Source organism: Mesoplodon mirus (assembly GCF_964341445.2).
Source record: "Mesoplodon mirus genome assembly, chromosome: 3".
Lineage (NCBI taxonomy): Eukaryota > Metazoa > Chordata > Mammalia > Artiodactyla > Ziphiidae > Mesoplodon > Mesoplodon mirus.
This window is the reverse complement of record NC_138978.1, coordinates 124144148-124154699: the sequence shown is the minus strand read 5'-3', so window position 1 is coordinate 124154699 and position 10552 is coordinate 124144148. Positions and strand designations below refer to the sequence as shown.

General features: G+C 52.4%; 2 protein-coding genes across 6 annotated transcripts; both read left to right on the top strand.

The window, feature by feature from the left end:
* The first annotated feature begins 275 nt into the window (after positions 1-275).
* Positions 276-6354, top strand: USF1 (upstream transcription factor 1). 4 transcript variants are annotated; one of them, XM_082614991.1, is made up of 11 exons: positions 276-392; positions 2565-2657; positions 3031-3080; positions 3245-3360; positions 3713-3814; positions 4054-4249; positions 4500-4587; positions 4723-4781; positions 4927-5021; positions 5271-5399; positions 5593-6354. In XM_082614991.1, the coding sequence occupies exons 2-11, from the start codon at positions 2650-2652 to the stop codon at positions 5680-5682; spliced, it is 933 nt and encodes a 310-aa protein (XP_082471117.1). In that variant the 5' UTR covers positions 276-392; positions 2565-2649; the 3' UTR covers positions 5683-6354. The 4 variants fall into 4 exon arrangements, with proteins under 4 accessions (XP_082471117.1, XP_082471120.1, XP_082471119.1 ...); XM_082614994.1 differs by having other exon boundaries at positions 2565-2672; positions 3245-3329; XM_082614993.1 differs by having other exon boundaries at positions 2565-2672.
* Positions 6355-6484: 130 nt separating this feature from the next.
* Positions 6485-8294, top strand: TSTD1 (thiosulfate sulfurtransferase like domain containing 1). Of its 2 annotated transcripts, XM_082614995.1 has the most exons (4): positions 6485-6766; positions 6975-7097; positions 7617-7779; positions 7869-8294. In XM_082614995.1, the coding sequence occupies exons 1-4, from the start codon at positions 6691-6693 to the stop codon at positions 7918-7920; spliced, it is 414 nt and encodes a 137-aa protein (XP_082471121.1). In that variant the 5' UTR covers positions 6485-6690; the 3' UTR covers positions 7921-8294. The 2 variants fall into 2 exon arrangements, with proteins under 2 accessions (XP_082471121.1, XP_082471122.1); XM_082614996.1 differs by lacking the exon at positions 7869-8294 and having other exon boundaries at positions 7532-7754.
* Positions 8295-10552: the final 2258 nt, after the last annotated feature.

Below are 10552 nucleotides of genomic sequence, written 5' to 3'. Positions count from 1 at the left end.
GGCCTCTCTCACTCCCTTCTCCTGGAACTAAAAAGGCACTGTCCAGCAGAAAAATGATAGCACCAAGTTAGTCGTCCTTCTCCCGTTCTTGGACTAGGACGAAAGCGACTACGACTTCAGGGCCATTCTCCCGCAATCCCTGAGCATTGCTTCTTCCCCGCCCCAGCAACACCCACAACACTCCCCCATCCAAGCCCTCATCAAGATGGAGCGAACGGAAGTGAGGCGACTCAGAGGCTGAGTAGGCTGGGCGGGTCCAGAGAGACACTTCCGCCCCTCACCAACATGGGCGCGGACCGGGAGTGCGCATGATCAGCTGTCTTTGGAGATACCCCAGTCCGGAGAGGGAGAACACGGTTGCGGGAGATCGGCGGCTGAAGCTGCCTTGGCCGGTGAGTGCAGGACACGGCGGGAGTCTGGAAACTGGGTGCGCCAGCGAGGCAGAGCAGCTTCGATTTTGTTTCCGTTTTTTAGGATCAGGAACTCCTGGGGCGGAAGCCTTTGTTTTGAGGGAGGGGGCCGTGCCTGGCTCGTTATCTCTCCCTTTTGTGGGCCGATCTCACTCCCCGCCCCCGGGCGCACACGTCCCCGCCCTCCCGCGCTGCTATCCGCGAGCCTTTGGGCCGGACACTGCGGGGCCCGCTGAGCTCCCTGTGTCCTTTCCTACCTCTGCGGAGCAGCGGAGGCTGGGGGTGAGCCTGGCCGGGCTGGCCAGGTCACCGCGCGGGCTCCTGGTCTCGCGCCTGGCCGGCGCTCAGCTGCTGAGCGCCTACTGGTTGGTGGGCCTGCAGGGAGACGCCGCATTCTCAGGCAAGGTCTAGGCGCCTGACTTCTTTGCGAACTTGATTCTTTTTCCCTTTGTGTCGAGACTTAGGGCTCTTGCAGGGCCCTCGTTCCCTGAGCGTGCACGCCACAACATCCTAGCCCCTTTCCGTGTCACATACGCCTAATGCTCAGGAAATGCTTCCCGTGTCCAAATAAGATTTGAATAAGTAGCCTGATCCCGTTGCTCGGTGTCCTCAGAGGCTGCCCCTGTCTGACAGCTGTGGGCCATAGAGACGCCTCCTGTGCCCTGGCCTCTGTTTCATTGCTTCCTTCTGCTGTCAGCGCTGCAAGCCTCAGAGGGGCACTTCCTCCGCAGGTTTGAGGATGGAGAGGTAGGTGGTCTCGAAACTCTGGTGGTACTTCTCCCTTAGGGACTGGGATCTTCTTGCAGCGCTACTTCCTCCGGACAGTTTCACTTTCAGTTCCTTTTTTTTTTTTTTTTTTGGTTAACACTGGATACAAGCTTTCCATGGCTCATTCGCTGAAGATAAAGGTCTGGGGGACCTTATGGGTAGAGAATTTACAAAAGTCTTACCATTTTCCTGTCGGGATTATTTTATTGCTTTGTACAATATAGCTGTTTTTTTCTGGAGGCATCTGTCTGCTCAGCCCTTTGTTTTTCCTGCCCGCCTCCCCAGTCCGCGCCCCCCCGCACCACGCCGGGTGTCAACGGTCTTAAGGCAGGCACCTCGTAGATGGATTCCTCCCCCATTGTCTCTTCTCTTTCCGAACCCCGAACCTGGAGTTTCGCCCCTTTTTGCTGAGGCTCAGTTGATTTGGAGTTGTCATGGCAACATTTTAGCAACTGTGTTGCTACAGGAAGGCTTGGCGAATAAAATAGTAGGAGCTTGAAGATGATACACTTGGGCTTTAGGGTCTTTAATGAATGACATAAAGCTGGACTCCCCAAAACAAGAGCCCTGTCAGTAGAAAGGGGCCCGAGGGCCAAGTCTGGTCTTTATGGTTCCGGAGGTTTTTCCAATGGGTTTCGGGTTTCCCTTTCCTAGATTTGAGGACAGGAATTTCTCGGTGTACAGTATGTGCCTGAGAGGCTGGAAGAAGCGTCAGCATCCATGGCCCTGTGTTTTTTGATAGCCGTGGTCTAAACATGGCCCTTCCTAATCCCCATGTCATGGCAGATCGTAATAACTTTAATAATAATCCATCCAGAAATATGTTGTTTCTCAGTCTTTTTTTTTTTTTAAATTAATTTATTTATTTTTGCTGTGTTGTGTCTTCGTTTCTGTGCGAGGCCTTTCTCTAGTTGTGGCAAGCGGGGGCCACTCTTCATCGCGGTGCGCAGGCCTTTCACTGTCGCGGCCTCTCTTGTTGCGGAGCACAGGCTCCAGACGCGCAGGCTCAGTAGCTGTGGCTCACGGGCCCAATCGCTCCGTGGCATGTGGGACCTTCCCAGACCAGGGCTCGAACCCATGTCCCCTGCATTAGCAGGCAGATTCTCAACCACTGCGCCACCAGGGAAGCCCTGTTTCTCAGTCTTGCAGTACAATTATTCCCTCTCCATCAGGAGATGGAGTGATAATTGGAGAGACGCGGAGCACTATTTGTAGAGTTGCTTTTTCAATCACTGTAGCCAGCCCTCAGTATCAGAATGGAGAAAGCTGATTGTCGCCTGCAGATGACTGGTTTATGTTCCTGGATGTGTCTTCAGGGAGCCTAGGTTCTAGAAACAGGGGAGCTTTCAGTTTCCTAGACTCACTAGACTCCCTGATTCCTACCAGGACTTAGCACTCAGGCCTGTGAGGCAGGAGATACGAAGACTTCCAAAGAAGGACCAATTCCTCGGATGTGCCCCCTCACAGAGAGATGAAGGGGTGAGTGAAGAAGAGGTAGGGTCTGGGATGGGAGATGGGAGGCCTGGGAGAATGCAAAATGGCTCAGAGCACTGGCTCTGGAGTCAGGCAGACCTAGATTTAGGTCCCAGCTACATCACCCTGCTATGTGATCTGGTTTCCAGTTTATAAAATGCAAATAGTGCTACCTACTCATAGTGCTGTTCTTAGTATTAAGTAAGATATTGCCTGTTAAGTGCTTAGCTCAGTGCTAAGTAAATACTAGCTCTTGTTATTCTAACCTAAACTAGCACCTGTTGGGAATGCCAGTGAGTTTGGGAGCCATATGTTACTGGGCCAGTGAGCTTTTAATTCACTCCTTCCCTTATTCTTCCTCTTGTCCCTTCACAAACAGGCAGCAGAAAACAGCTGAAACGGAAGAGGGGACAGTGCAGATTCAGGAAGGTGAGTGGGAGAAACGGAACTGAGCTGAGACCAAGAGCCCATTGTGGCCTCTCCCCCTACCCCATGGGCCTATCACCTGTGCAAGCTACTTCTTTTAAATGACATGCAAGTGCAACAGAGGGAGAAAAGCAGTAACTCACAGACTTGTCCTTTTCCTAATTCAGGCGCAGTGGCAACTGGGGAGGACCCAACCAGTGTGGCTATCGCCAGCATCCAGTCAGCTGCCACTTTCCCTGACCCCAACGTCAAGTACGTCTTCCGAACTGAAAATGGGGGCCAGGTAAGGGAGGGGGCCAGGTGGCTGCAGGTGTTACCTGGGGTTGGGATTGAGGGAGGTAATTGAACCTGTCATGGGTAGAACTTGGTTTGGAGGATGAGGTGAAGATGTGGACTATTTGGGGGGAAGGGGATGGGGGATGGAGTATGAGGTTTGGAGTAGAGATTGGTGTGGGGTAGGGGCTATGCTCAAACCTCTATATGGAGAAAGGAGGGGGAATGGCTAAATATATGTCTGTGAAGGATTCTTGTTTGGGGGCCCTATCCAAGAGAAGCTTTATGAGGGACCCTGGAATCCCTAGCACTTACTCTCTTGTTCCCTCTTCCCCTCTTTCCCCTTTCCTCCCTGCCTCTAGGTGATGTACAGGGTGATCCAGGTGTCTGAGGGGCAGCTGGATGGCCAGACTGAGGGGACTGGTGCCATCAGTGGCTACCCTGCCACTCAATCCATGACCCAGGTACAGGGGTATGGGCTGCAGAGGGGACTAGAGCTCTGAGTAGTAAGATGAAGAAGGGAACCAATAGGATAGGTGTGGCTAGGGATAGGGAAGCATCTAGGGCTGCCTTGACCCAAAGCACTAGACTCTCCCTTTCTGGATGTTTCTCCCTCCCTCCTCCCAAGGGATAGAAGCTGCAGAGTAGTTCATGGGAAGTATATAACTGTCACTTGTCTCTGTTCTCTTGCTCCCCTTCCCAGGCTGTGATCCAGGGTGCGTTCACGAGTGATGATGCAGTTGACACAGAGGGGACAGCTGCTGAGACGCACTATACTTACTTCCCCAGCACTGCAGTGGGAGATGGGGCAGGGGGTACCACGTCGGGGAGTACAGCAGCTGTTGTTACCACCCAGGGCTCAGAGGCGCTACTGGGGCAGGCGACCCCTCCTGGCACTGGTGAGATATTATGTGAGGATGCTGGCTGGAGGGGCTAGGATAGGCTGTGGGACGTGGCTGCTGGGCAGTGGGCCTTTACTCGTGATCCCTTAAATGATCACAAAGACCTGGGCAGGCAGTGAGTCTGGGGCTGCCCTTCCAGCAGGAGGCAGTATGTCCTTTTTAGAGGAGGGTCCCAGGGCCTTGGCCTTAGAGCTTGGTGAGGTTCCTAGGCCTGTGTCCTGACAGAACCTACCATGCATCTTCATAGGTCAGTTCTTTGTGATGATGTCACCACAAGAAGTGTTGCAAGGAGGAAGCCAGCGCTCTATTGCCCCCAGGACCCACCCTTATTCCCCGTGAGTAACCCTGTTTCTTTTCAGTTACCAGAAATGGTCTTGATTCCTTCCAGATTTGGTGTAATTCCTCACCCCAAACTCCAATCTCATTTTTTGACCCTCCCTCACTCTGGCCACTCTGGGCTCTGTTGCTAGGAAGTCAGAAGCTCCCCGGACAACTCGGGATGAGAAACGCAGGGCTCAGCATAATGAAGGTAGGTATGATCTGCGTCTGAAGCTTGGAGCTGTCTGGTGGGATTAGGGATAGCAGGGATGTTGGGGGGAGAGGTTAGGTAATTTTACCCTGGGGCCTTTGGTGAGTTCTCCCTGAGTCACCTTGTCCTCTACTTTGCCCCACAGTGGAGCGCCGCCGCCGAGACAAGATTAACAACTGGATTGTACAGCTGTCCAAGATCATCCCAGACTGCTCCATGGAGAGCACCAAGTCTGGCCAGGTCATGGAAAGACCCTGGTAGTGGGCAAGATGCCTGAATTCTGTCTCCTGGTATTGTTTCCAGAAATGGTAGAGAGTGGGCACACATGGCAGTAGTCTTTTCCTATCTCTCTCTGAGGTTCCTGAATCCCTGGGAGATGTTATTTCACCATCCTTAAGGGAAAATGAGGTCCAAAGTGTAAACATGCTTTTGGAAAGCAAGCCAGGTATCTTATATCCTAGTCCTCATTTTGTTGGCTTTTTCTTACAGAGTAAAGGTGGAATTCTATCCAAAGCCTGTGATTATATCCAGGAACTTCGGCAGAGTAACCACAGGTTGTCTGAAGAACTGCAGGGGCTTGACCAGCTGCAGTTGGACAATGATGTGCTTCGACAGCAGGTCAGACCCCCCTACCCTCAGTATAGCTGTCCTTAGCCTCCCTAACCACTAACCCAGCTTGGGCCTCCCTATTTTGTTTTCCACAGAGAGGGCTTTATCTTTTCCTCCTCACTGGTGGGTGGCCCAGTAAGTTCAGGGACTTGGCTGTGCCAACTTTTCTACCTATTTCCCTTATGCCTCCTTCCCATGGTAGGTGGAAGATCTTAAAAACAAGAATCTGCTGCTACGAGCTCAGTTGAGGCACCACGGAGTAGAGGTCGTCATCAAGAGTGATAGCAACTAATTCTGGGGATTCAGAGGCTTCGGGCCCTACAGCCCCTTTCAGAGAACTGCAGATAGCCCAGGAGCAACAGGCTAACCCCGTGCCCTTTCCTTCACTGCCCACTTCTGGCATGGGACTGTGGGGAGTTCAGAAGGCGTGTCTTTGAACTGAGGCCCTGTGATATAGCAGCCTGCAGTGGTGTGAAACACACACGTGGATGTGTACTGACATCCTCTCCCAACCCCACCGTGCAGCCCCTGGGCCTTTGTGCTCCTCTTGCACAATGCATGTGCTGTCTCCATGCTGGACACTGGACACACTGAACTGGGGGGCTTGCCCTGTGCTTGCTTAGAGTGCCAGCAGAGGGTCTGCTGACAAGCAAAGCTCTGGCTTGCCCCAGGACACTGGCGCTTCCACTGGTTCTTCCTTTCCCTGGAGCTCAGATGTGCACCTGAGGACTCTGGGGAACAGGCTTCAGCAAGAAGTGGGGATAGGATGCTTAGCAGTGGCTGCTGCCCCAGGAAGAGAAGATTGGCCGGCAAGCAGCTAAGGCCTATGCAGAAGTCTCTGGAGCCAGGGAGAACAACAGGCAGGGCCCACTGGGGGCCTTACCCCCTTGTGGGGACGGTTCCCCCCCCCTTTTCTTTCTTTCCTTTTTTTTTTTTTTTTAAGATAAAATATTCAGAGCCACAATTGTCTCCGTTTTTCCTCCTTTTGCGGGCCCCAGGGCGGGAGGGAGGGGGCACATTGTGCTTTGACCAGTAAGGGTTGGGCCAAGGTTAGGGTGGGGTGCTGCTTCTGGACTCTCAGTCCTACTACCTGGGCCAGACCGGTGTGTAGTTGCCCGCCCACGCCCGGCAATCGCGAGGATTTCGCTAGAGGGCGTGTGTTAGGGCCACCGGGAACCGGTGCTGCAGGGGGCTGTGCGAGAGGCGGTGCCTTCGCTTCCGGTTCCGGTCTCGGCTTGGCTCCGGCTCAGGCTCCGGCTCAGGCTCCGACTCCGGCTTCGGCTCTGGGAGCGCGGGGGAGATGCTGCGGTCGCCCAGGGGGCTGGCCGGGGCCGCATTCTTGAAACTCGCATTTGCGGCGCGCACCATGGCTGGAGGTACCTGCAGGGGGAGACCTGGGATCTCGTATAGGCCGCGCGTGGAGGCCCCGGTGGAGGTGCACGGGGAGGGAGGCGCAAAGGGGCGTGGCGGAGGGGGTCCTCGCGCATCCCCCGCCGGGTAGGGGCGCGGCCAGGTGAGGGGGTGCTGCGGCAGCCGGGCCTTGTAGTCCTGCTCCCCTCAAGGCTGTCGTGCCCCCTTCCTCAGAGCCCACGGTCTTGCTCCCTGAACTCCGTTCGCTCCTAGCCTCGGGCCGGGCCCGGCTCATCGACGTTAGATCTCTGGAGGAGGCGGCAGCTGGCACCATCCCTGGGGCGCTCAACATCCCGGGTATGGGATTGAGAGGGGAAGCCCTGGTGGTGGAGTAGAGAGGCTGTCCAGGAGAGTCTCAGCCAATGGGACCTCACTTAGGATGGTGTGGGGAAGGCACTAGTTACGGGGCTCCAGTATTCCGGTAGCTCCCCAAATTTACCTTAAGAAGGGTTGATTGGAGGCGGATCCTGGCAGCGGAACTGGCCCTTCAAGTTTGAGGGGATAACAGGCGACAAGGAAGTGGCAGGCCAGCTTCTGTACACGCTCGATCTCCCCAAGGCTGAATGCCTGAGTTTGCCCGCTCCTCCTCACAAACTAGGCAAGTGGCTTCCCTTCAAAGGTAGTGTGGCTGACTTCCTGTGCAGGTAGGCTGTATCCTGTCCTTGAGGTTGGGGGGGGGGGTGGTCACCGTGTGTTGTTTTGGGGCCCCCTGGAGATTTGTTCGACCGCAGGACCAGTCCTTCCAGGCCCAGCCTCAGAGCCTGAGATTGCCAAACTGCCGGCTCTCCATTCTGCCCTCTGGACTCCTCCTGCCAGTGTCAGAGTTGGAAACTGCCCTGCAGATGGAGCCAGCTGCTTTCAAGGCTTTGTACTCCACCGAGAAACCAAAGCTGGAAGATGAGAACCTCATTTTCTTCTGTCAGAGGGGCAAGCGGGGATTTCAGGCCACGCAGTTGGCCCGGGGCCTTGGATACAAATGGTATGGGGATGGTGTGAATTGCTAGCTGGGGCGTGACTGGGGACTGCCTCCTGGGCTTGTCCTTCCCTCACCCCTCCTTTTCTCCACAGGGTTCGGAACTACGAAGGGGCCTATAGTGAATGGTTCCAGAAAGAAAGTTAGGTAGAAGGTGGCTTATTTATTTTTTATTTTTTTTATTTTTTGGGGGTAGGCGGGCCTCTCACTGTTGTGGCCTCTCCCGTTGCGGAGCACAGGCTTCGGACGCGCAGGCTCAGCGGCCATGGCTCACGGGCCCAGCCGCTCCACGGCATGTGGGATCCTCCCGGACCAGGGCACGAATCCGTGTCCCCTGCATCGGCAGGCGGACTCTCAACCACTGCGCCTCCAGGGAAGCCCAGAAGGTGGCTTATTGAATGCTCCCTCCACCCGCCCATGGCCTCCTTCACTAAGAGTGATGAAGGGGCTGACTTGCTGGGTTGGGCAACTTCTTATAATGCTGTGCACCAAAAGCAACAAATAAAGAGCAGTTAATTAAACTATTGGAAGCACTTAATTTGTCAGGTGGACTGAAAACAGTTCTAATCTTAATCTAGACTTCATTTCAGCCCTAGGTTCTTCTTCCAGCATTCATCTGCTCTTCCACCCTCACACACCAAAACCAAAACAAAAATGAAAACACCCAGCAGTTTGCTGAGAGACTATAATTCAGAATCACCTGGTAGTTTATTTATTTATTGGCCGCGTTGGGTCTTGGCTGCTGCGCGCCGGCTTTTCTCTAGTTGCCACGAGCGGGGGCTACTCTTCGTTGTGGTGCATGGGCTTCTTACTGCAGTGGCTTCTCTTGTTGTGGCGCACGGGATTTAGGCGCGTGAGCCCAGTAGTTGTGGCACATGGGCTTAGTTGCTCCGCGGCATGTGGGATCTTCCCAGACCAGGGCTTGAACCAGTGTCCCCTGCATTGACAGGTGGATTCTTAACCACTGCGCCACCAGGGAAGTCCCCACCCGGTAGTTTAAAAAAAAAAAAAAAAAAAAAAGTCTTGGGCCCCATCTCAGATTTGGAGTCTCAGCAGTTGGACCTGGGCATTAGTGGTTTTACAAGCCCCTCAAATGATTCTGATGTGCAGTCAGGAGCCAGAACCACTGCTCTAGACCAGAGATCAGCAAACTATGGCCCCACTTGGTCTTGCTGCCATGACCATTTGTTTACATATTGTCTATGGCTACTTCTGTGCTAAAATGGCAGAATAGTTGTAACAGAGACTGTATGTTCTTCGAAGCCTAACATTTTTACTATCTAGTCCTTTATAGAAAAGGTTTGCCTACGCTTGCTCTAGATCTTCAGGTCCCCAGCCCCAACCTCACTTCCCTCAGACTTTGTCACTGGATTGAGAAAATGAAAGGGCTCTCCCAGGCAGTCGCGTGAAGGAATGGATGCCACTCTAAATCCTACATTTGTGTCAAACACAGATTACAGGTATGAGGAGTTCCTCCTGTGCCAGCAGAAAGAGGTCCCAGTTTTTAGCAACACTGTTCTCTGATCCCACAGTGGATTTAACAAAATTTAACTGGTAAAAAAAGAAAAAAGAAAAAGCACGTGTTTACTGAGATAAAATGCAACACTATACAGTAGGTATATAACTTCCCTCTAGCATAGTTCATGGTTTAAAGCAGCGGTCCCCAACCTTTTTGGCACTAGGGACTGGTTTCATGGAAGACAGTTTTTCCACGGACCAGGGGCAGGGGTGAGATGATTTTGGGATGATTCACGCACATTACATTTATTGTGCACTTTGTTTCTATTATTATTACATTGTAATGTATAATGAAATAATTCTACAACTCACCATAATGCTGACAGAAGGCGGCGCTCAGGCGGTGATGCGAGTGATGGGGAGCGGCTGTAAATATAGATGATCTTCACTTGCTCGCCTGCCGCTCACCTCCTGCTGTGTGGCCTGGTTCCTAACAGTCCACGGACCAATACCGGTCTGTGGCCCGGGGGTTGGGGACCCCTGGTTTAATGCGTATGGTTCCAGACCTTCTAAATATTTTAATGGCAGAGTTTTGACTTCTTAAGTTTGATTTACAAAAATTTTATTCTTTTTTTTGTGGTAGAAAAGGTTGAGTCAGAGATGGGCCCAATTTTCTGATTTTTCAAGTTTCTGGAGAAATTCCTTCAGACATTTCCTGTATTCCTTGCCTTTCTCTCACCTTTTCCCCTTCTGCCTTTCGGGGGACTGAACCCAGCCCTCATACATCTTTTATCTCACAGTCTACACTACACACTGTACAAAATCTTCCATTCGTCTGAGCTCTCCACCTCCTTTCACAGACCTATTTCACTCTCTCCCTGAAATAGTCACAATACTGTTAAAATACCGAGCTTAGATGGACATTGTTGGGTCGGAGATGAAGTTGAAATACGTGAAAGAGTGTAGTCTAGGGTCTGGCAAATAATAGGTATCAGTTACTCTTTCCCCAAATACCCAAATTCCTTTGGTTCTCAGACTGGTTGGGAAATTTTTCATGGGATCTAATTTCCCTCTTTGAGTCTTAACTTTCTTTTTTCCCCCTCCTCAAGTTTTGTAATTTCTTTTTTTTATTGAGGCATAATTTACCTACAATAAAATGCACTGTTGTTTTGTTTTTTTGTTTTTGTCACATGGCATGTGGGATATTAGTTCCCCGACCAGGGATTGAACCCATGCCCCTTGTAGTGGAAGCATAGAGTCCCAACCACTGCACCGCCAGGGAATTCCCTAAAATGCACTGTTCTTCTTTTTTTTTTTTTTT

What these genes read in the sequence shown, in the direction of transcription:
- TSTD1 (XM_082614995.1), top strand. Translation starts at nt 6,691, where the DNA reads ATGCTGCGGTCGCCCAGGGGGCTGGCCGGGGCCGCATTCTTGAAACTC. An exon ending in TGGGGCGCTCAACATCCCGG is followed by an intron (nt 7,098 to 7,616) that starts GTATGGGATTGA and finishes TCCTCCTGCCAG; the next exon opens with TGTCAGAGTTGGAAACTGCC. An exon ending in CGGGGCCTTGGATACAAATG is followed by an intron (nt 7,780 to 7,868) that starts GTATGGGGATGG and finishes TTTTCTCCACAG; the next exon opens with GGTTCGGAACTACGAAGGGG.
- USF1 (XM_082614991.1), top strand. An exon ending in CCACTCAATCCATGACCCAG is followed by an intron (nt 3,815 to 4,053) that starts GTACAGGGGTAT and finishes TCCCCTTCCCAG; the next exon opens with GCTGTGATCCAGGGTGCGTT. An exon ending in CAGGGCTCAGCATAATGAAG is followed by an intron (nt 4,782 to 4,926) that starts GTAGGTATGATC and finishes TTTGCCCCACAG; the next exon opens with TGGAGCGCCGCCGCCGAGAC.